Below are 25,021 nucleotides of genomic sequence, written 5' to 3'. Positions count from 1 at the left end.
GAGAATTTTGATATTCATGTCTCACTTTAAAAATCAAAGCTTTTTGTACTTATTCCCATTCCCATTTCATTTATTAACTTGGATTTTACAGGGAATCATTCCTGGGGGATTTATTCTGAGTCCAGCTCTGACTCTGTAGTGGAGAACCATCCATTCTCTGGTTCTGTTCACTCTGAATTACCATCTGCTGATGAAAAAATGAAAGTAACGGTTACCCAGATAACAATGGCATTGGGCAGTCTAAAGACCATCTTCACTCCTCTGCTCTTCCGAGGACTCTTGTCATTTCTGACCTGGTGGATAGCTGCTTGCCTCTTTGCCACAAGCCTTTTTGGACTTTTCTATCACCAGTACCTAACTGTGGCATGAACTAATCAGCTAACAAAGACAACAACAGCAAAAGATAGTGAAGGCAACCTAGTTTGGAGTCCATGTGCCTTTGAAGAAAGGGCTGAGGAAAATCAGAAGAAAGCAGAAAGACTGAAGAAAAATACATATCATCTAAGTAGCTTCTTTTTTTTAATGCTTCCTCTGTCTTCTCAGGGTGAATTAATGTTTTAATGTTGAAAATCACAAGTTGGTTTGTTAATTTTGTTTTATAAATAGTAGGGGAGTAGCTATTGAATCATGGCAGTAGAACTGTGACTTTTTCTTTATATATTGACAAATATATTAAACACATTTATGTGTGTATATACACGTGTGTATGTATATACATATATGTGTATATACATATACACACATTTACTGACATGAGAGGGCTATTTAATGCTTGTGATTGCCTTAGTTTACAGAAACACCCAATTGTCCTTGAAATTTCGTTTATGACTTCAGTCATTGTCTGATTGTCTTAATGGTGTTATGGTACTGGTGATATTAATGGTGGCTGCCTAGAGAACAATCTTGAAACTGAGCCATACTTTGGGCGGGGGGTGTGGAAGAAAAAAAATAAACTTCTGTTGGAACTGTATTAGTTGCTCTTCTAGGTGAATAACAGCAACTACAACAAATCCATCAGGAAAGAATAAACAGCTGCTGTATATTACAGCAAAGGAAGCTGTAGAATATTTTAATTTAATGGAGATGTAAGTGTATAATATAAGCAAGTATTGCTGCCTGAACATAGCAGGAATTGTTATTTTAACATGTACATTTTCTCAATCTCTGCAGTTCTTAAAAAAAACAACAACAAAAAATGGCGATATGAACAATTGCTTTTAGCGGCTTGCTGCTAAGATTGGATCTCACAAATTTGGGTGGGCCTCAGGTTTTTTTTCTATATTATTGGACAAATAAATCCTAAGTCACTATAAAAGTATTTATCAACACTGATCAGACTTTTAAAAATACTTAGTCCTGCTGAATGCATATATGTATTGTACATATTATATATTAAGTATATAATATATTGGAGCTATAAAAGATAAACATAGAGAAATCTTATTTTAAGTTGCTGATTGTATATCAAAAGGTGATTGAATGGAGGTGTATATGTGTTGAAGTTTCAGGCTTTTTGAATGAAAATTAAAAGTCATTTTTGAAAGTTCAGCAGAAAGCTGTTGATTTGTACTCCCTTTACGACACTTAAGATTCTTTAAAATGTTTGGGATTTCTTAATTGGAAGCTCCACTGTATATTGTAATTCTTACTCTGTCATTTCTTATGTTTCCCAGAGTAGAAGCTTCAGTACCCTTTATATTTTGACCAATAATAAAATTTCATTTGAATCTTCATAAATTAAATTTTCCAAAAAGAAATAAATAGGACTTTTAAAAATGGCTTATCCTATAGTTTCAGAAGCAAGAAATAATTAGATGTTTGATATAGATTTTAATTTAGTTAGGTTTTTTTTTGTTTTCTAGTATATACATACAAACACACATGAATGTGATGATTTTATTCATTTAAAACTAAAAATTTAAAGATTTATGTAGGGTGTAACTATAAAATAATGTGGTTAACTTTTAAAACAACTTTAAAAGAATTTAGGCATCTAAAAGAGTTGTCACTCCAAGCAGGTACTGGGACAGATCTATATCTATTCCAACAATCCTGCCACTGCTCAAATTATTTCCATAGTTCCTTTTTTGGAATAGTCTTCAGAGCCTATGGTATATTCTTTTTTATAATTTCAGTGGTGTCACCTTTATGAGTGGCTTTGATTTTGGAAATAACCAAAAATCATATGGACATAATCTGATGAATGAAGTATATAATCAACCCTAGGTGGTACAGTTTGGGTCCACAAATAAGATGCGACTAAGTAAGTAGTGAAATTGATTTAAATGTGTATTTTATAAATCACTCCTAAAAACAGTTGCCACTGGAAAGTTCCAAAATTGTTCTTTGAGGGGTACCAGTATTGGTAACATAAGTGTATAGCCTCGTAAGGTTATGTAGAAGGAACATTTATTTAGATGTATAACGTCTCATGTTTGGTAAAATACCAGCCCTATTACTTTATAGTCATGTCTCATGTCTGCCTTTCTAAATGTCATTATGGATTTAGGGATAATTCCTTGTGTTTGTTGAACTAAACTGCCATATTTATAGTATATGTGTACTTGCACACACACATGCATGCATGTTTGTGTGTCTGTGTAAATAAGAAAATGTGTTTGAATAATTCTGAATTAAGTGGGCATAAGTAGAATTTGTTTTTGCTTTTACAATTTTAAGTTCTTACCAAAGGCACTACTCTTCAGTGTTTTAAAAACTGTACTGTGGAATAAAGTAAAGAAAGAAGGTAAGATTTATTCATAAATTGAAAACTACATTTCATATAACTTCATCATTTCAGATGGATACCTATAATTCTAAAAATAGACTAATGGTTTATTTTAAAACCTATTTTGTACCAAATTTCTAAGCCACAAATTTTGCACAATGTGCAAATTACTTAAGTGATAGATATCTCTTCAGTTCTAGAAGAAATTCTTGAGGAAGAGTTGAGAACAGATTAAGGATAATGATTTCTAACAAGAAAGTTTTCAAGGGCTTGTAGGAAGCAATATAGCCTTGTGGGTACAAATGTGTGTGTGTCTTTAAAGAAGCTTGGAACTTCATAGTTGGCCAAATTTTTATTTCTGGAGCATTGGTTGTTTGGTTATCCCAAAACTTACACAGTAGCGATAATATTAGCAAACTATTAGATTATTCAAAATTTCCTGATTTTCTTTGCCTTTTTTTTAACCTCTACCAGATTTTTTTCTTACTGTTGTGTGCTGAGTGGGTAAATTATTTTTTAATTTACTTAATTGTGTGACCCATATTGAGTAGAAACACTTAAAATCCTGAATTGTATGACTTAATGAAATTTTCCCCCCAAATTGTCCCAAGAAATTCCAACAAGGGGAAAAATAATCCATTTTTTCATTTCTGATACAAATCAGCAATAATATGGTTAGCAGCATTTCTCCTTGGGTTATTATTCAGACAAAAAATGAATGAAATTGATAGGTTCAGGAAAAGGGAAATTGTATTCATTATGAAGCTGTAATTATAATACAAAATATATTTTGTTCTTTTAAATGAAAGGTTAAATTCTCTACTTCTATTTTTTTTTTAAACGGGGCAATGGGGGTTAAGTGACTTGCCCAGGGTCACACAGCTAGTTAGTGTCAAGTGTCTGAGGCCGGATTCTACTTCTAAATATAGAATTTTAACATTCTCTGAAATCATCCAGTCTCTCAATCTGGTAGACTTTCTGAGACCATCTCATAATTGAAAATTTTCTGTTATGGTTTGTAGTTGTGTTCAGCAAAGTAAAACTAAGTGATTTTTGAATGTGGATCATCCACTATCTTCATGGAGCTTTAGGTAGCTTAAAGAATCAGATCTAACCATACTTACGATCCCAGTGCTTGAACTCTGTCTCAAATAGTCACATAGTTGCAGCTTCTTGCTCCCACTCATCTCATTATATCTTTATAACTGAGTTAGTCATATACCCAGAAAATGGTGATGTGGATGCTGAACATGGTCATAAAGCTGGTGTAGGTCTTTCACTCCTTTTCTTTAAAGAAATCAATAGTTTCCCTTTATTCTTGCCTGTTTCTGTCCTTTTTTAAAAAAAGTAGTCAGAGGTAGCTTTTGTACATTTGGTTCCATCCAACTGTTGTTCTCTTAACTACAAATGACCTTTTCCTCACCTGGAGGAAGGGAGGGAGGAAGGGAAGGAGGGAGAGAGAGAAAAAGAGAGAGACTGAGACTAAGTAGTCAGGCTCTGTGGCTGCTGACTATTTCTTAATGAACATTTATTGAGTACTAATTGAAAATTATGATATACCAAACTTCTTTACCAAAAATAATTATTTTGGGGTTATCTGGGATTGCAGTTTGCCATTTGTATTAAGTACATGGTCACAGAGCTTCACTAATAGACAAGATAGTAGATATGTTGGTGTTAATTTACCATATTGTTGAATAAAAATGCGTGTCCTCCCCTGCCTGGATATTTTAAAATAACAGGTACAACAGATTTAACCTCTGGAGTACATTTTTTCTGGATCCATTTCAGTTTAATTCAACTGACATTTATTAAGCACCTATTAACTAGTGATGAGCACAAGGGATAAAAAAGAAACAAAATACTCTTGTCCTCATAGATCTTACATTCTACAGGGGATTACCCCAGGGACACAGATTTGTATTTATATCCTCTGCACTTAGTAAGTACTTAACAAATGTTCAATGATTGATTAAATAAGGTCATTGAAGGAGGGAAGAGATAGCACTTTTACCGGGTTGATTAGGAAAAGCTTTATAGATGAAGTAGTACCTGAGTTAAGCTTTGTAAAAAGCCAAGAATTGAATCTTAGAGGTCTGTCACCTGCTATCCAGGTTAATTGAAATGTTATTTAAGCTTTTGTTACACATATTTGGGTGGCATAGTTGGAGCTTTGTAACATGACTTTGGCAAAAACAAATCTCACGTCTCCTTTTCTTCATCTGGAAGATAATCTCTTATCAGACAAATTAGCGTGCATCCTTTAGAAAGGTATCTGTGCCACCAAGAAAGTTGGAGACTAGACAACCCCTATGTCATGTTTACTTCCCAAATTCATTCAATTCAGCAAACATATTAAGCACTTACTAGGTTCTTAGTATTAAGGATGCAAAGATGGAAAAAAATCAGCTCCTGCTATCAAGGAACTTACCTTCTGGGGGATTTGTGGTCATTGAGAAGATTTTTCTGTTAAAGAAGTAAAGGTTGAGAGTAGAAAATTTTGCCTCCGCTAAAATGAGTCATGACATTAAACACTCTGATATGGAAATCTATAGAAATCAGTGTGAGGGAGTCATTTGCCATTTTCTCAAGCATTAACAAAGTACTGATAGTATTGTATACCATTCATGAAGTTTTTTCGAGGGAGGGGATGTCCTTGAGGTTTGTTGTTGTTGTTGTTTTACTTTTTAAAAATATGATTTTTGATACTTTCTTATATTACTTAGCCATAGTTTTGCTATCTGTAGATACCTGCTTTAGCAAGTAGCCGCTGGTGCCATTAGTTAACTTCTCTAGTCATTTCATCAGACCAATGAAACTGTCTTCTTCCCCGCCCCCCCCCCCCCATTCCTCTGTTTTTAACTGTGAAACATGGTGGTTAGTGTTTTCACTAACCTTAGTGAAGAATCCTTAGTAGCAGCAAGTCAAAGAGGGCACAAACTGGGAAATCTGGTTCTGATATTTTCTATACTTCCCCTAGAAACTTCCTCATGCCAACATTTGCCTGCTAATAGGGAGACAGGTTTTCAGGCAAGTGATTAGAAGAGGCTAGGGGGAGTTAGATTAGTTGGTGAAAGAATCTAGACTCCTATTTTCTTGTGAGCCAGGTGAGCTTGAAATAGATGCCAAGGGAAGTGATAACTACAACCACCAGTATTTTCATGAATAAGAAATTGGAACTGATCAGTTTATCCACCCACCCTCCCTCCCTTTCTCCCTTCCTTCCTTCGTGTCTTTCTGTCTGTCTGTCTGTCTCTCTCACTCTCTTGAAACTACAAAACGTATTCTATGTTGTACAATCTGTATATTCTTTTCCTTCTTGCTGGGTTTAGGTTAAGAAAACATAATGAGCCATATGTATAGGTAAATAATTATCTTCAGGGTATAAATTATGATTCTTGAAAGGTATCTACCTGGATAGTGGAATTCAACTTAGTGAATGACTTACTGCCCATAGTAATAGTCCTCAAGTGGCCTGAAACTTAATTCACCACTCAGAATGTATAGATTCCATCATGAGATTTCTTAATCATCTTTGGAATCTGACCTGATGTTGAAATTCATACTAACTTTAACTCATGATATAAGTTCATATTATTAGAATCTAAAAGTTGTATCAACGATGCATATACCATCATTATTTATGTCTTGTCTATAGGATGAATGTATGTTTCTTTTGTTATCTATGCAATCATGGCGAATCAGATGGATGGCCAAAATCATCACTTAAATGTCCAGAGGCTGTTATAGTGGCATAAAAAGAGCAGAGCCGGTATGTCCGGTACCCTGGCATTTGCCACATCTGTTTTGCTATGTGCCAGCAAATCTGAGCTATTAAATCTTATAACCCAAGTAAGAATTCTACATAGTTTGAGATATGAAGGTAACATAGTATAACTGCCCAGAGTTCATATATGTTCATTGGAATATATTTCTTAATTTAAATTCAGTTCAATAAGTATTAATCACTTGTTACATGCAAGGTTTTATTCCCTTGCATCATAAGTGACCTTTTAAAAAGTCTTTTCCCAAAAGTATGGGAGGAGGGGAGGAAATTATTTTAAGCTATGTGTAAGGAACAATGGGGCTGATAATTGCCATTTTATCTAAAAATAACTAGTAGTATACAGTACCAACTCCCATAGTTATGAAATACTTAGACAAATGACTATCACTTAAGCCTCACTCGTTTAAAGTTTTTAAGGCTTTAAGTTTGAAAATGGGATGCATAGCATGATATTCTATATGTACCGCCAGGGATATTGGGAATAAATAAAAATGTATAGACATAGATAGGAAGATTTTCTTTAAAAAGGTTCTTCTGAATTGGCTTTATTACCCTCTACTTCTTTTCTTAAATGTTAATGGTTTTTTTTAATAGTAAAAAGGATTTATAATTCTTTTCTATGATTGAAAAAATGTGACTTTATTAAAAATGGCCAAAATACAGAAAATCCAACTATAGTTTGGCTTACATTTTTTAAAAATTCTTGAGATATTGAGAGTAAAATCAGTAGTGGTTACATGTATTTGCACTTCTTTAAATATCCGTTGTTGCACTTCTTTCCTTTTCTGTAACAGGTGGTTGCATTTTAACAGATCTCTTGAAACTCAGAGGAAATGAAGTTTACAATTTTTTCTCTTTAGGGGAATATAAATAGCAATTTAAAAAATTAATCAAGCTATTATTATTATTTAGGATATTCTTTAGTTTCACAACAAGGAAAGAGAAATGCCACATGTCCTCTAAGTTATCTCACTTTAGAATGTGGCTTTATTTTACTGGTTATAAACATGTTTAGCTTTATCAAGGGGAAAAAACCCCAACACTTTTCTACTTGCTTTTTTTTTTTTAGCAACAAACTTTATAGTGGAACAACTGTTTTAGTTGTCTGTACACATATATAGTTGTGCTAAAATTCTTTCACATATCCTTTGTAAAGTTTGTTGTTAACAGTTTTCTTAGAGAATTGTAAACCATGCTCTGAATTATTTTTACCGTCCTTTATAATGTATACCTTTTCTGTAGCTGATTTTTATCACATTCAGAACTCTGGGTATTCAATTTTATATGCATACTTGTAAATGCTGATAAATTCAGAAGATGTAAATATCATTTTTCACCAATCATATGGCTCCTGTTTTATCCTGCTATTTATAAAATCATACTGCATTTTAACATTTTATCTCATGCTTTGAAAATATATCTTTATTAATAAGTTATAAATTATAGAATTTTCCATCAGAGACAGGAATCTTTAAAGTACCAAATTACTTTTATGATTTATTTTTTAAATGGCTTAGGATGCTTAAGTTTTTGTATAAACTAAGCATTTAGATTTAAAGTTACATTTCAGTAGCTTCGGGACTTCTATTTAGGTACATTTAAATTAATGTTGAGTTTCTAATACATTATCCATAAATCCAAACAACTAGCAAGAGGAAAATGAATAATTACTCTCCTTAATGACATCTAAATATGCCACATATTTCAATACAATCAGTAGAGAAAAAAGATGCTATCTTGTTCCTAAAGCTATTGACATTATTGGTTATTGTCAGTGGTGCTTGCTAAGAAGTAGTATATCTATGCTAGTTACTGCATTAAAGTAACCCAAAGTTTGTTAAGAGGCATTAATATCTGTCATAAAGAAAAAAGGTCAATCTACAGGGCAGCATTAAAAAAACAAAAATATTGTAAATAGTACATATTAAAAAATACCATTTCATCTTCAGAATATACCATAAAAATGTTAAGGTGCTTCAACATTTAAAAAGCTATGTAGTTAAAACTCCCAATTTTACTTCATAAGGGACCAAAAAAGAAAATATCTTCAACGTTTTAGCTGTGACAAAAATAAGCCATTTTCAGCATGATATATTCCATAAGATTTTGGAAACAAAATCTATTTGGCAAATAGAAGTCTCATGCTTTCCCGTGTTATTTAACATTATAAATTTTGGTGGGACAATACAGACAAAGCTTTATTAATGTGCCATTGAATATACATTCTCACTGTCCCGAGACAATAACATTTTTAAAGTTTATTTTGTTTGCTGTTGTAATTTATCCATTCAAAAAACATCTTTTCCTTCACTCTCATACTGTCAGAGAGATGACTGAGAAAAGGGAAAATAAATGATTTTGTAACCTATTGAAACACCTGTCTACATCAATGGGAGTATTGTTTTTAGATAAAATTTGTAGCAATACTTACTGAATTAAAAGCAGATACTTTGGGTTTACATACATGGTAGAAGAATAATTCCAAGATCATTACTGACCTTTACTCTTGGTCAAATCAATTGGTAGAGTCTGACATTGTGAGTTGTGAACTAGTAAGAAATATGGATTTTTACAATTTATAGCAAGCATAGCATCTTGTAAGTAGATTGCCACTTGGTTTGAGTAAAGTCATTAAAACTTGGATATTCATACTGTCATGCTAACATGTATGCAGACAACATCACAGACAGAATACAGTGAATTGAAATGAGAATAATTGTAAAAGGTGTTTTATGTGTAAGTCATGACAATAGACTGTTCAATTTGGAAGTTTTATTTTTTTAAGAAGTAGATTTTTTGGTATTTAAAAATATTTACTATACACAGTGATTCAGCAGAAAAAGTATGGCTCATAAATATACATGAATAATTCAAAGTTTTGATCATTTTGCATGTAAAGAATTAAATATATGTGTAAGTTGTATATTTGAATTAAAATAATAGAGTATGCACCAAAGGAAGCACTCCTTATAAAGAAGCCTTATAGTGTCTTGTGCTTTTCAAGCTCAAATGAAATGTCATTAGTAATTAGTGTATTAATGTAATGATGGGGCAGGGGAAATGTGTCCCTACACAACTACTGTATAACTCTTTTATTATTTTCTTGCACCGTGTGTAGGATGGTGCATTGTCTTTATTGCTGCTAATGTTTTAAGAGATTTTTTAAAAAGCTTTTTATCCTCTTACTTGATAGATATTTGCATGTCTTTTTTAAAAACACAACTATTGATGTTGAGACTGATGAATAACTTGCTGATTTAACCTTTTTTTAAAAGATATTTTGCCAAGTAAGGAAATACTGTGAGAATTGATTGAAACTATGATTTGTGGTTTTGATGTTCTCTCTCCCCCCCATACTCCCATTAATTTATTTGAAAATTTATTTTTTTTTCTTTAGGAAAATTTTTAAGCACAAATTAATTAAATACTGATTAAAAAAATTTAAGGTAAGATACTTGTCTTCACAATGACTAAATAATCATATGATTTGAAAGAGGTTCTTTTTTTCACACTGGTTGTGATCATGTGTAGATACTGTGAAATGTAGTCAAATGCAGTGTCTATAAACAGTGTCTATAGTTTCAAATGAAATACTTAACCACCATCAGTTTGTGTATTTACCCTTTCCATCACTGTAACTTTGTAGTTTCTGTTCTTTTACCCTTGCATGTGGTATATTTCCATTAAATTGTTTTTACACAGTACTGCCTGAATCAGAAATACAGCAACTTTGAAACCAAAGATCAATAAAAGTGTTCCCTCCCATGTATTGATTGTTGTATATCTTGTCTGTCTGAAATATTTTTTAAGTTGTTACTTTTTAGCTTTACAAATCATGAGCAACATGTGAGTAACTTTCCCTATTCCTTAAAGGATTAGACCAGGTATTGACCTAGGAGTTTGGGCAAGTTCCCATGATGTATGTTGTGTTTCAGAGCTTTGTGCTTATTAAGTTTCTTTTTTCTTAACACTAGAAGATTAAAAAAGATACCTTTTGATTAGACAGAAAATTTTTCTTTTGATAGCATTTCAAATACTGTAGTTTATTGGACTTCGGTGCTCATATATAATTACCATCCACAAAGTAATTGCTATATAGTGCTTGTCATAACAAAATATGTTGTTCTTTGGTGTTTAATAATCCTCAGAATTAAGGGGTATGTGTATGATTTTATGTACATTTTATGGCTCTGGTCTCATCAATATTCTTCAAGATTGAAAGAAGCTTTGATATGCTGTTAGAATTAATTCCCTGGGTCAGATTATCCCAGAGAGCACTGAAGCATTTTCCTTAAGGCTTGTAAAAGTAGTCTTTACCTCAGCAGTAGGGGAATTGAACTGTGTCTCAACTCTAACTCATTTAGGTTTCTGATGTAGAAAGTAACTAATAAACTCACCTTCAAATTCCAAAAGCATTTATTAGGAATCCAAGAAGGTTCTAAGTATTAATATTCTCACAATGAAACAAGGAATATGCTATCTTCTTTTTAGTATTAAACTGTTGGTGCAATGGACTCATGGTGAAAAAACTTTGTTACCCACCTGTTATTAGAAAACATTAGTACAAGAATGAGTTATAGTAAGACAAGCATATAGCCCATGTGGTATTGAAAGTATGCCATTGAGGGCAGATACTAGTTTTGCCTTCCTTCGTATCCCAAGTACAGTGCCTGGTACTGGCAGGCGCTTAATAATTGCTTGTGTTATTGACTTACGAAATGGTCAGGCTGATAGTATCTCTCTGAAATGGGCCCTTAGCTAACAATCCTTGCACAGCTGTGTCTGACTTTTACCTATTTATGGAGATAGGCAACTTATCTAACTACCTTCAACAAGCTGTTGAAATGCAATTTTTCTTCAGAAGGCTCTGGTGACACACAAATGATCCTCATATTTACCTATATGTTGGAAAACATTATCCTGGGCTCCTAGAATATCTTCATTGGAGCAATGAGGATAAATCAGTGCACTTTAACACATTTGGTAGTTCACCGTGGCTAATCAAGAAGGTGATATTGAGAGGGTAAATCTCTGGGTCTACTTCCATCATTGACCATAATGAATATTTGAGTGTCGCAAGCAGCAAACAATAGAATATTTGTTTTAAGCATCGAGTATTATTTTATTACTCTAATACAAAGGTTAAATTCCATCCCTGTCCTCTGTAGTCCTAACCCAAAATTCTCATGGAGTCAAATAGGACATCATTTGATGTTCCTGACACAAGCAGCTGGTATCCTGGTACAAAATTCACCCAGCTTGCTAGTTAAAGGTATAGTCCAGATCTCCCTCCTCTTCTAACCCCTTGCTCCACCTTTTTTTTTTTAAACCCTCATGGAAGGAGTGATTATAGAAAGGCATCTAATATGTAATCTCTTAGTACTCTTGCTGAGTGGAAGCAATCATCTTATAGAAATCCAAATTGATTGTTTCACTCTAGTAAAAACCAGCAGAGCCTGGAGCATTAGCTATATATAACATGGGCCCAAGATTTGATTTCAGTTCATTCAGCATTGATACCAAATGATTGGCTAAAGTTACAAAGGGCTTACCAGAAAGGGACCATCTTCGGAGCCATTTTTCCAAAGTGTATGTATAGGGGTGGGGGTGGGGGGGGCACAAAGTATTTTGTTAGAAAGTCCTTCAAATTGTGGAATGTAGGCATCCAGAGAAAATGCACTTTTATACACACACATACGGGTACTGAAACTAAGGAATTAATAGCATGAATGTTTTTGTTTTAGAGTGGAGTGACTTTTCATGAGGACATGAGTTTTAGAAATTACATTCCATTTAGTAAGACACTAATTTCCAGTTCTACCCACAGGTTTCACTGCTTGGATTTTGTATTGAATCCCTGGATATGTAATTGCAATAATGATTAAAAATCCCACTCTATCATTTAAAGATTCATTAGCATTTTACAATAAATATGTACAGTACAACCCTCAAAAGGTCTGGAAGGGGAAAAAATAAGTAAATGCTCAAAGTAATTGAAAATAAAGTTTAAGAGTTATCCAACTAAGGAGCAGCTAGGTGGCTCAGTGGATAGAGCACCAGCCCTGGATTCAGGAGGACCTGAGTTCAAATCTGGCCTCAGATACTTAACACTTAACTAGCTGTGTGACCCTGGGCAAGTCACTTAATCCCAATTGCCTCAAAAAAAAAAGTTATCCAACTAAATACATTTTAAGAGGGAATGGTGTGCTTTTTATCTGGACATTGTAAAAATTCCATCTGCTCTATTCATCCATAGTAATAATTGTATTAGTGAGGAAGATGCTTTCCGTTAATAGGGATTGTTAGAAGCTTCATAATCAGGAGTTAAAACGATGTAGGAGGCATGTCAATCTTTGAGAATTCTTAACAGATGTTCTAATAAACAAAATGGACATTATAAGTGGGTTAGAGTTAGGGGAGGTGAGAAAGAAGAGGCCTACTGTCAGTTGGACCTAGTCTATAACAGGGTGGATACTGTCCTGAAAGTGATGAAAAATCCCTAAAGAAGATATTTTGGTGTCAGTGAGTTAGCTCACAGATTAATATTGGATTCTTCAGAATTTAGAAGAAACAAGATGCATTAAAAGTCATTGAGCACTGTGTGACCCAGGGCAAGTCACTTAACCCCAATTGCCTCACCAAAAAACAAACAAAAAGTCATTGAGCACTTGAAAGGGTGGTTGGGGGGAGGGGGGGACGGGGAGGAGTGTCTCTACTATAAGACAAAGAATGTGAAAAGGGAAGATAATTATAAGGAGAGAAATACTTTACCATTTTGCCTATCTGCCATATTTTCCCTCTAACTGGGAACAAGTAATAACCACACACTACCATTTCATCTGGTGATTACAAAGGCATTTCCACTTACCATGATTTATGAAGAACCACTTGCTGGTTTGTTTCCCCCCCCCCCCATCACTCACTTTGCTTCATTCCTGGGGGATTCTTTCTGTATTATTGAGAAGCAGATGGGTAAATATGGTACTGGATTGAGTCAGAAATTCCTAAGTCCCATTTCTACTGTCTTACCTGTGATACCTTGCGTAAGTCACTTAATATCTGAGTTATTTTCATCATCTATAAAATGAGGGCGGATAGACTAAATGATCTCTTAGGCCCCTTCCAGTTCTAATATTATATGTACAAGGAGCAGACAAGCCAATTTGGCTGGATGACAGAGTATGGGCAGGAAAGTACTGTACTGAGGCTAGAAAGATAGGTTGGCATCTACACAGGTTGTATGGGACTTTAAAGGGAAGTTTATATTTTGTCCTCTAGACAATCTAGACAAACTGGAAGTTCCTGGAGTTGATTGATTATGGGAATGACAGTCAGATCTGTCTGCACTTTAAAAATTTTTTAATTAATTTTTATTCTCATTCTGAACTTAAAACACCAAAAAAAGAAACCCTCCCAAACCCAAAACGTTTTCATATACACAGCAAACAAAAAATTCTTTATTAAACTATGAATCTTCAAGAAAAAACAAAACAGGTAACAAATTCTGCATGTAACTCATATTTGTCTAGGCTGCCTTATGAACTTATGTTAATTTTAAAAGATATTATATTAATTATTAATTAAATATTGTAATATATTATAATAGTTCCCAGTTGTCTCCTCTACCCCCTTTAAGTCTGCATTCTGGATCAGAAAGTTTGGCTTGTGACTATTCCTTCCCCCACGTTATCTTTTTTCAAAATGGCTATGATATTCCTGAGACTATTCCTTTCAGGATTCCTTTCAGGAGATGTTCATGAATTCTTTCTCTTAACTTTGCCCTCTGGTTGCATTAGATCTGGGGAGTTTTTATTTATGATTTCTTGAAATACAAGGTTCAGGGGTTTTTTTTTTTTTTGGTTTTGGGGTTTTTTTTTTGGTGGGGGGGAATTTTTTTTTTTAAGATCATGGTTTTCAGGGAGTTCGTTGATTTTTTTCTTTCTTTTTTTTTCTTTTTTTTTTTTTTTTAGTGAGGCGATTGGGGTTAAGTCACTTGCCCAGGGTCACACAACTAGTAAGTGTTAAGTGTCTGAGGCCGGATTTGAACTCAGGTACTCCTGACTCCAGGGCCGGTGCTCTATCCACTGTGCCATCTAGCTGCCCCGAGTTCATTGATTTTTAAATCCTCTCTCCTTAATCTGTTTCCCAGATCTGTATGTTTTTTATATCTGACATCTTACTTTCCACCTATTTTTCAATCTTTTGGTTTTAATATTTCTTACTGTCTCAAGGAGTCATTTATTCCCATTTGGTGTTGTCTAATTTTTAGGGATTCCAACAGTTTGAAATGCAGCAGAAAAGTCAAGCAGGATGAGGACTGAGAAAAGACGACCAAATTTTGCAACGAAGAGCTTTTTGGTAACTTTGAAAAGAGCAGTTTTAGATGAATGTTGAGGTTAGGGGTCAGATTTCAGGGGTACAGAGGTTGGGGAATAAGTGAGAAAAGAGGTGTCTGGGGAGAAAAAGAATAGGTCATGGGATTTCAGGTATCTGAGGAAATGGGAGCTTGAGGGAGCTGCTCAGTGAATATTAAAATCCCCTCATGTCATACATGGACTGGCATTAGTTAAGCAAGTGAAGGAAATCGTGAGCCTAGTATTCACATTACTTAAGTTATGGAGAGAATTGATTCATAAAAGATTTTTTTTCAGTGTCCAGATGACAATTAGTAACCTGTTTTGTTAGTAATTTATTGGATAAGAAAATAATGTGTTATTTCTATGATGCACAGAAAAGGATCAACTGGACAGACTTGTGGTGTATCATTGGGAGGAATTAGAGTGAGATGAAAAAGGGCTGGTAAAAGGAAGCATTTGAAAAAAATGGGGTGTGAGAAGAACTAATACAAAGGTAGCAGGTTAGGGTGGAGGGCCAGTAATGTTGAAATCTTACTGTCTTCTGGGTTGAAGAGGAAACAATGTGTATCCTGGGAGGGAAAGTATTTCAAAGGCCTTCTGGTGATAGTAGTTCACTATTTATAAAACACTTACATATTTTATTTGATCCTCACAACAACTAAGCATTATCTCTAATTTTGCAGATGGGTAGACTGAACCTCTTGTTGAGACTTGGAGTGTTGTATAGTAGCTACAGAGCTGGCCTCAGTGAGGCTTCAGTTGGACTTGAAGGGGGGAAGAGAAAGGTTTATGTCAATTTTCCACCCCTTAACATCGAATGATACTGATATGGTCTTCCATCCCCCATAAATATTTGTTTAAAATGGATCTGGAAGGGGGCAGCTAGGTGGTGCAGTGGATAAAGCACTGGCCCTGGATTCAGGAGGACCTGAGTTCAAATCCAGTCTCAGACACTTGACACTAGCTGTGTGACCCTGGGCAAGTCACTTAACCCCCATTGCCTTCCCCACCCCCACCCCCCAAAAATGGGTCTGGTAAAGGGCTATACTACAAACATTAAATGTAACTGATAAAATGGGGGTTGTCAGTTGACTTTTTGTTGTTTGCAATACAAAGGTGCTATGGCAATGCTCAGTGCATGCTTGAGCTCGCTCTGGATTAGTGTGGTCTTTAGAGCTAGAATTCAAATACTTGCATTTCAGAAGCTGCAGAGCAGAGTTCAAGAGCTTCTTTCCCCCCTGTGCTCTAGTTAACCTGTGTACTGCAGCTCTATAGTGGTCCCCAGCACTGACTGATGGGGTGTTTGTATTCAAGCTGGAAGTTGGAAAGTAGGGCAACCTAATAACAGTGCAGCTTATCTAACTTTAGTCTTCTCTTTTTAATCCATTGTCTAGCATGATATTTATTTCTCTAGTAGAAGGAGAGTGGTACAAGGTCTACAAGCTATATGGAATTACATAGATATAAGAAAATATCTCTGTGGAACCTTTTAAAAATAGGCTTCACAGAGCATGCAGCTCTTTAAGAAACTGCCAGGAAAAAACTCACAATAAGAGGTTAGCCTTTTCATATAATAATGGTGTGAGGGGACTAGAGACTAGAAAGGTTAATAAACCAGGTTGGACCTCAGCCTCAGCTCTAGTGAGAAGCAATGAAGGCGCCTGAGCAAGTGAAAACTCCTAGGGAATAAGAGATAACTAAGGTGACAAGTTTAGGTGCAGGATTGTTAAAGGGTATTTTGTGGATAGGATTCTGTACTGCAAAATAGTAAAGGGATGTATCCAAAGACGGAGAGGAAGAATTCTGGGCTTTCCTGGAAGTAGCAGTCATCTAAATGTTTGTGAAGCACTGGAGGAAGGGGGATAGATTAACACCATCTGCGTGGAGCATATATGTGCACTAGATACCCTGAATTTTTCTTGATTGATAGGTTTTTATTATTTCTATGCTGTAAAATGTCAATACCAGCTGAGCCTTGTTAGCCATGCATGGGCAAGGGATTTTTAAATAGTGGACAGATCCCAGAGATGTTTCAGTAAACTAGTCTGTTCTGCCATGACTTAACTTCTAGCTTCCATTTTAGTTATCTTCCTTCACCTTTGCTTGGCAAACTGGTGAATGCTTCTGATCTTTCCCTTTTGATATACCATACCCAGATTCCCTTCATCCCTCTGGACTCATGTTTCCTTATCTTTCCTGTATACTATTTCTCAATACTATCTCAATTGGTGATCTCATGGATTCCATGGATTCAATTTCATCTCTTTGCTGATTTTTTTCAAATCTATTTATTCAACCCTAACATCTCTGACCTCCAGTCTCAGATCTCTAACTTCCTATTGGACATCTTGGTTTTTGTTTTGTTTTTCGGGGCAATGAGGGTTAAGTGACTTGCCCAGGGTCACAGAGCTAGTAAGTGTCAAGTGTCTGAGATCGGATTTGAACTCAGGTCCTCCTGAATCCAGGGCTGGTGCTTTATCCACTGCATTACCCAGCTGCCCCCAGACATCTTGAACTGTATGTCCTATAAACCTTTTAAACTCAACATGCTCCAAACTGAACTTATTCAGCTCTCCTCAAGCCCTCCCCTTTTCCCTATTAACTTTTTTTTTTGTTGAGGCAGTTGGGGTTAAGTGACTTGCCTAGGGTCACACAACTATTAAGTGTCAAGTGTCTGAGGCTGGATTTGAACTCAGGTCCTCCTAACTCCAGGACTGATGCTCTATCCACTGCACCACCTAGCTGCCCCCCCCATTAACTTTTGAGGACATCATGACCCTCCCAGTTACCCAGGTTTGCATCCTAAGTGTCAAGCCTTGAATCTGTTCTCATATTCCATATCTAATCTTTTGCCAAATCCTGTTGATCCCACCTTTATAACATCTCCCCTTTATACCTCCCCCTCCTTCTTTCCTAACACTGCCACCATCCTAGTAAAGGTTCTCTTTGAGTCTACCTGGCTTATTGCAAGAGACTTCTGATTAGTCTCCCTACCTTAGAACTCTCCCACTCTAGTCCATTCTCCACTCAGCTGTCAAAATGATATTCTTAAAACATGTGTCTGAACAGACCATAAACTCCCTCAATTCAATTAAAGTCCACTCAACTCCCTTTTACCTACAGAATCAAATACAAAAATCTATTGGACTTTAAAGCCTTTCAAAATCTCTCTTCTTCCTACCTTTTCCACCTTCTTTCACCTAACTCCTCTCCACATACTTTATGATCCAGGAACCACTGTTCCTTCTAGTTGTTCCTTACATACAATATTTTATCTGCCTACTCCAGATATTTTTACTAGCTGTCTCCCCACCTCCCACCATGCCTTGAATTTTCACCTTCCTCATCTCCATCTCTTGGCTTCCTTTATTTCCTTCAATTCTGAGCTATCCTCTCACTTTCTGCAAGACGTGATCTTTCTTAATGCTAGTGCCTTCTCTCTGTTGAGTATATTATATTATATTATATTATATTATATTATATTATATTATATTATATTATATTATATTATATTATATTATATTATATTATATTATATTATATTATATTATATTAATATGTATATATGCATACACATATTTCTGTGCACAAACATACATAGTTGTTACCACCCCCATTAAACTATGAGCTCCTTTAGGGTAGGGACTGATTTTTAAGGGGGTGAGGGTTTGGGAGGGGGAATTTTCCTTTCTTTATATCCCCCAGTGTTTAGCACAGTACCTGGCAAATAGTAGGTACTTAATTGTTGTACATCCTTGATTTTTGAAGAGGACTGATGACATCACAGTATGATATCTTGACTTGTTCATAAATTAGATTTAAGCAAGGCAGAGTTTCACAAAGTCATCAGCCTCACTATTTCTTTCAGAGTAATCCAAGTCCAGTGGCAGGACAAAAGTCAAGATGACTAGTGATGGCCAGGGATACAGTGGATGACTTTGCTATCTTCAATGTCTAACCAAGCTTCACAGTGCCTGTTTCTACTGCCTTCGTGATCATTGGAACAAATTGTTCTCATCTGCCCATTCTACCTGGGAAAGTCTTCCCATGCTTGGGGGTAGAAGTCTTTCTAACTCATGAACAGTTTGGAGGCCTGTCAGTTACCCTCAATCTGGTTTAGCCTGTCTGCTGAGAGGATTTTTTATCAGGGTGTGGCTTCTGTATATGCCACAGCTTCTTAGAGCCAGAGGTGAGAGTTGGGGTGGACACCCAGTGGTGGACACCCAGTGGTGGATGAGCAGTCCTGAAAAGGGCTCAGCAAGCCTTCACACCAGAGTTTCTCATCCTCCTTGAATACCTCATACACCACTGTAGGTATGCCTTAATAAATGCTTATTGACTTAATTGTACTCATTCTTAGGACACTTATGCTTTGTGGATTGGCATCAATAAACCCTGCTGCTTTATTATGTCTTTCCTAAAATAAAAGCTTTTAGCTGGCCAAAACAGGCTGATCTTTTATTCTAACTTTCCCCTAGGTACCTCATAGGATCATAGATTTAGGGCTCAAAGGGATCAAAGTATCATAGATATAGACCTGAATTCATTAAGTTCAATTTTCTTGCTTTGTAGATGAAGAAAATTAAGCCAAAAGAGGCCAAGGTTATAGGGGTAAATGGCAGAGCTAAGATTAAGTTTAGGCTCTTTACATTGTAGCATGATTGAGTTCATGCTTAAGTTACAATGTAGATACATGTATTGACTCAACTTTCAGTGTAAAGTCTTCATTCTATTGTTATGTCTGCTACCTTAATGTACGGCTGCTGAGGTAGAACACATTCCAATTAGAGATTTTATTAGCTCATTAAACTTCCCACATCTCCTGGGTAACGAGCCACCTAACACATAAAGTGTTACACATAAGTAATATATAAATGATCTGGTGTGATTTGAAGGGTCTATACCCTAGAATATTACCACTCTGAAGTCTTTCTGCAGATAATCAAAATTCCACCATTAGAGAGTTATTCCCTTGTCTTTGACCCATCTCAAAATAAAGAATGAGGAAGCTATCTGCCTTAGGGCAAATCACCCTTTGGATAGAGGTGTACTGAAAATAAACATATGAGAAGGTACCTTCACCAGCTTTCTAATTCTGCCTAGAACCAGCTCACTCTGGGCCTATTATCAGGTGGTCCTTCACTGACGACTTATAGTATGGAAGGTTTTCAGAGGCTAAATCAGTGGAAGGCAAACTGTGTCAGGTCTTCCCAAGCTGACCTTTGAGTACTCATGATGAGCTGTCATCCAATGACCAGGCTAACCAGTTTCTGAGACTGGTCCCCCAGAAATGGCTCCAGTGTTAAGATCTTGACTTCCATTCATGCTTTGTCCCAACAATACCTAATCTGTCCTCACTCTCCCCTCACCTCAGATTCCACTGGTAATCATCTTCAATTCACCTGATCAAGAGTCTTCTTACACCTGATATTTACTGGCCAGCCTTAACCCTTTACCTTGACTCCACTTCTGATTATCACTGCCTACCAACTTCCCTCAACTTGCAAGTAGATGTTCTTTCCTCCTGGTTGAATGTAATTTCCTTGAAGGCCTAAACTAATTGTTTTTCTTTGTATTGCCAGGCCCTAACAAAGTTCCTGGCCCACAGTAAATATTTTACTATATGCTTATCAAATTGAATTTAATTGCTCTCTACCTCAGTGGTCAAGTCTTAGAAATAACTCCCAACCAAACCAATCCTGGCAGACTGACCAATTTCAGACTTCTCTTTCTAAGCCACTACAACCAATCCTTTAGTATCACCAAAAATCCCTGCCTTATTTCAGTAGGAAATTTTATCTACATCATTTTGGTTCAGGTGATAGAATCCTCTTCTGAAGCTAAACTGGATTTTGAATGATTCATAAATTTTGCTACTGCATAGTATGCTCTTGGGTTATGACAAAGGACATTAACACCAATTATAATAATTTCACACAAAAGTTTAATAAATATAAACCAAATGCCATAACAAGGAGGCCAAAGCATGACTTGGTCCATAAGTGTTTGACTTTCTTGTTAAAAGGGAGATGGCGACCTAAGACAACCCTGGTTTAAAATATAAACTTGTTTGTAAGATTTAAATGAGAAGGATGATGAAACAAGAAGAATAAGCAGTATGACCTCATAAACCATAAAAAGAGTGGAGGGTAAAAATCACTTTAAAGAAAGCTCCATAAAAGACCCAAGTAAAAAAATCATCCTGAAGAATTTTAAGAATAAAAATGGAAGGATGACAATTAGCAAAAGAAAAAGGAAAAGATCAAAAAACTTTTTATGACAGTGTTTTCAATAGCAAATTCAGTAGGGCAATTTTGAACTCTGACATCACAGTCCTAGATGTACCTGTAAAGCATATAAAGAGAAGACAATTGAAAACAGAAGTCAGATTAGGTCAAGTGTATTTAGAGAAAATGCATGCTAGACGTTGCACAAATTGTGAAGGTGATCCATTCACAAAGTCTCTGAAGAAGGGACAAGACTCCAAAGATTTAGAACAAAGTCTTGGACCTTATGGTGTAGTATAAATTGTATAAGCATTTTTTTCCCCAAGAGGAGCCTGAAAAACATTAACAACTACCCTCCATATTCCTATTTTGCCATCTGTATAAAAATGTTTATGAGAATCATCCATACATGCACCAATGATGCCCTCAATAGGGAACAATCAAATTTTCTCAATTAATATTCCACAGTAGAGGGGAATATTAACTTTCCAACTACACATTTGACTGAAAGATATAGAAAATTAAAGAACCCATTGAACTTATTATTTTTCAATTATTTTTAAAACACATTAAATTCAGTAAAGCAAAGCATCAGATATTATTCAAATAAGGTGACTCATATATATGTATATATACATATACATATATATATAAATCATTCAAGATTGCTTGAAATTGAGAGTGATGGAAAGGTGTTTATTGAGTGTGAGCAGGACAGATAAAACAAATATGATAAATATTGGTAGTAAAAAATTTCAGAAAAATATTGTATAATTTTTTTAAAAAGCCGTTATGTATATCATGTGGTTGGGTTGAGGAATGACAGACGGCTTGAGTTCTCTACTAGTATTCTTATGGTGTTAGGAGACGATGACAATGACTTCTAGAACCATGGGAGGTCCTCTTGCGGTAACTTATGGGAATACATGGACAATTGTTTACACAGGATGGACAAGCATGAATGAGTCCTGATCTGCATTATTGGAAGATATAATCAGATAAATGAAATCACAGTTCCATTTGAATAAAATAACCATATCATCACAGTTTGATGGTATAAAACAGCTGTTCTGCTGGGGCGGGGCGGGGGGGGGGGGGTTGGGGGAAGTATATCGATTAAAATCTCTATTGTTAGATAAATACCTCAGTTACATTATTTGGAAATGGTAACTTAACCTTAGAACTGGGACATGGAATATATTTGTGCACCTTAGGCAAATTGCTCCCTCTGGGTGTTACTGTCCACTTCAGATTTAGAACTTTCCCTGTAATACACACAACTTGACAGCACAAGATAAATATCTACAGTATGTGCCATGGAACCAGAATCTTCTGGCATTAAAACAGTGTTCATTTATACCAAAGCATAAAGTATTCACACATGACACCTCTCACAGGTATTGTACCATGGGCAGTTGCATATTCTGCTTCTGACACCTGAACTGAATTCTTCTCATTTTCTACTTTCTTCCTGTGGCATATCCTTTCTCCAAATTGAAGGTTTTAGGTGCATTAAGTGCTTAGGAAATATTGCTCTGATAGCCTTTAAGTCTGTAATCAACTTTCAAAACCAGAAGTCATCTCAAATATGAGGAGTTATTTCATGCATATGAAGATTTTTGCCGGTAAACAACATTTACATTTTAAACTATTTTATTTTTGTAATGCCAACATGCAATGATAATTCTGACTTAATTGCCCTTGTGGAAAGAAAAACAGATCTGTTTACTGAATTCCATTGAGTTTCTCTCTCTACATCCAGGCCCACAGAATATCCCTGAGTTAGATAGAGCCATCACTGAAGATAAAGTATGAGATGCTCCTAAGAATATTTTTTCTAGTTCAGTTTCTATTATTATTATTATTATTATTATTATTATTATTATTATTATTATTATTATTATTATTATTATTATTATTATTTTGGTGTGGATGGGGCAATGAGGGTTAAGTGACTTGCCCAGGGTCACACAGCTAGAAAGTGTCAAGTGTCTGAGGTCAGATTTGAATTCAAGTCCTTCTGAATACAGGGCTGATGCTTTATCCACTGCACCACCTAGCTACACCCTCAGTTATTCTTTCGGTCTTTTGTTTTTTAATGCTAGTTCCATTTCTTCATGTAGTTTATCAAGAATGTGATGTTAGAGTTCAAATATGGCAGTTCCACTGTCCTTGATGGTAAAAAGAGTTTATTATTTGAAAATATGGATCTGCTTTCCAGTTTTCATCTGTTTTCCTTCTAGTTTCATCCTTAAAGTCATTCTCAGGATGACTTGGCTTAGTTGAGTCTCTCACCACACTTTCTTTGAACTTGTTTTCCTTCCACTGCTTCTTGCTCTTTCATAAGGCAGTATCGTTAATAATTTTCCACTATCATTTTCCAAAAGAATTTGCAAATGTGTTTTACTCTAAACCAAGGCCACCTTTTTCTGCCATATCTCTCCACTTAGTAAATATCGAGTTTATGCTGGCTGAGGCAATTTCTAGATTCTTTGAATTTCCTTGTTAGGGGTTTATGGGGTGTTGGAGGATTAGCAAAATGTATGGAGTGGGGCAATTTGAGTTTGCTCAGACATTGAAGATGCCACGGTCATCTGCTACATCCTGGCCCATCACCAGTCTTGACTTTTGTCTTGCCATTGGACTGAGAGAGTGAGTCTGATGACTTAGTGTGACTGCCTCACTTAAATCCAATTATGTACAAGTAAAGATATTACCCCATGCCATTGGTCCTCTTCAAAAACAGAGGAACAACAATTATGGCAATTGATTTACTTTGGTTAGACTTCTTTAGGAAATGATTTTGTTCTTTGTCAATGTCCATCATGTCAATTGCTTGTTTAGACAGGTCAGGTTTGAGTTGTTTAAATTACATGCTATATCTTTCTCATTTTTACTGTCTTCTAATTTATATTAACTTTGATATTTCCTCTAACAACTCAGTAGTCCTACTGTACATACACATCTTATTTTGAAATGACTCCCACATCAATAAGTATTTCCTGCTTGTTTAAATATAATCAGTTTCTTTTTTATTGCTATAGATGTTCTATTATTTGATGCTAGCCATGTTCAATGCCTCCTGACTCTTTTCTAGAAGAACACACTCATGATTGATGTGTAGAGATGTGATTTCTGTTCAATATGCAAGTCTAGCTCTTACGGAAACCTGGCTCCCTTTTTATGAAATAGGCTTCCTGAACACCCTTTCCGACACTGGTTGAACTTTCATTCCCTAGGGCTCTGTCCAAGGAAGAAAGAAGGAAGGAAAGAGGGGAGGAAAGAAGGAAGAAAACAAGCATTTGTTAAGTACCTGTTATGTGCTAAGCATTTTATAAATAATATCTCATTGGATCTTGGAAGGTAGGTGTTATTATCAATCCCATCTTATAACTGAAAAAATTGAAGCAAACAGAGATGAAGCAATTGCCTGGTGCTATACATTCAGTAAATTTGTGGGGCTAGATTTTAACTCCGGTCTTTCTTTCTCTATACCACCTAGCTGCCATGGGCCTTCTTCTCTTCTCCCTCTTCTATTTCACTCATTGATCGCATTAGCTCCCATAGATTCAATTTTCATCTCTAGGCCGATGAATCACAGATCTACTCATCTAGCCCTAAAATCTCTCCTAATCTCAAAGTGCCCCATAGACATTTTAAATCAACATATCCAAAACTGAACCCATTAACTTTCACCCCATATGCTCCCCCTTCCAAGACTCCTTATTACTGTCAATAGTACTACTATTTTCTCTGCCTCCCAGACTCTCAGCCTGTCATCCTCAAATATTTATTTTCACCCTCTATAGCCAATCTGTTGTCGAAGCCTGTCAATTCTACTTCATAATAGTTCTTCTATGTCCCCCCTCCTTAGTCTCTATCAATTCCAGTCTTTATCAATTCCTCTACTTAGTTGTCAAGT

At 35.6% G+C, this 25,021-nt stretch overlaps 1 protein-coding gene across 3 annotated transcripts in view; it reads left to right on the top strand.

Moving 5' to 3' along the window:
* TMEM161B (transmembrane protein 161B) overlaps positions 1-10,282 on the top strand; it is a 112,230-nt gene extending 101,948 nt beyond the window's left edge. For all 3 annotated transcript variants that reach the window (XM_043970105.1, XM_043970088.1, XM_043970097.1), the window contains one exon: positions 92-10,282. In XM_043970105.1, the coding sequence (XP_043826040.1) occupies positions 92-369 (278 nt within the window). In that variant the 3' untranslated portion in view covers positions 370-10,282. The remainder of the gene's footprint in view (positions 1-91) is intronic.
* The last annotated feature ends 14,739 nt before the right edge of the window (positions 10,283-25,021 follow it).

The sequence above is a fragment of the Dromiciops gliroides genome, chromosome 1, assembly GCF_019393635.1.
Source record: "Dromiciops gliroides isolate mDroGli1 chromosome 1, mDroGli1.pri, whole genome shotgun sequence".
Classification (NCBI taxonomy): Eukaryota; Metazoa; Chordata; class Mammalia; order Microbiotheria; family Microbiotheriidae; genus Dromiciops; species Dromiciops gliroides.
The sequence above is the reverse complement of the archived record's forward strand: the minus strand, read 5'-3'. Positions and strand labels throughout refer to the sequence as shown.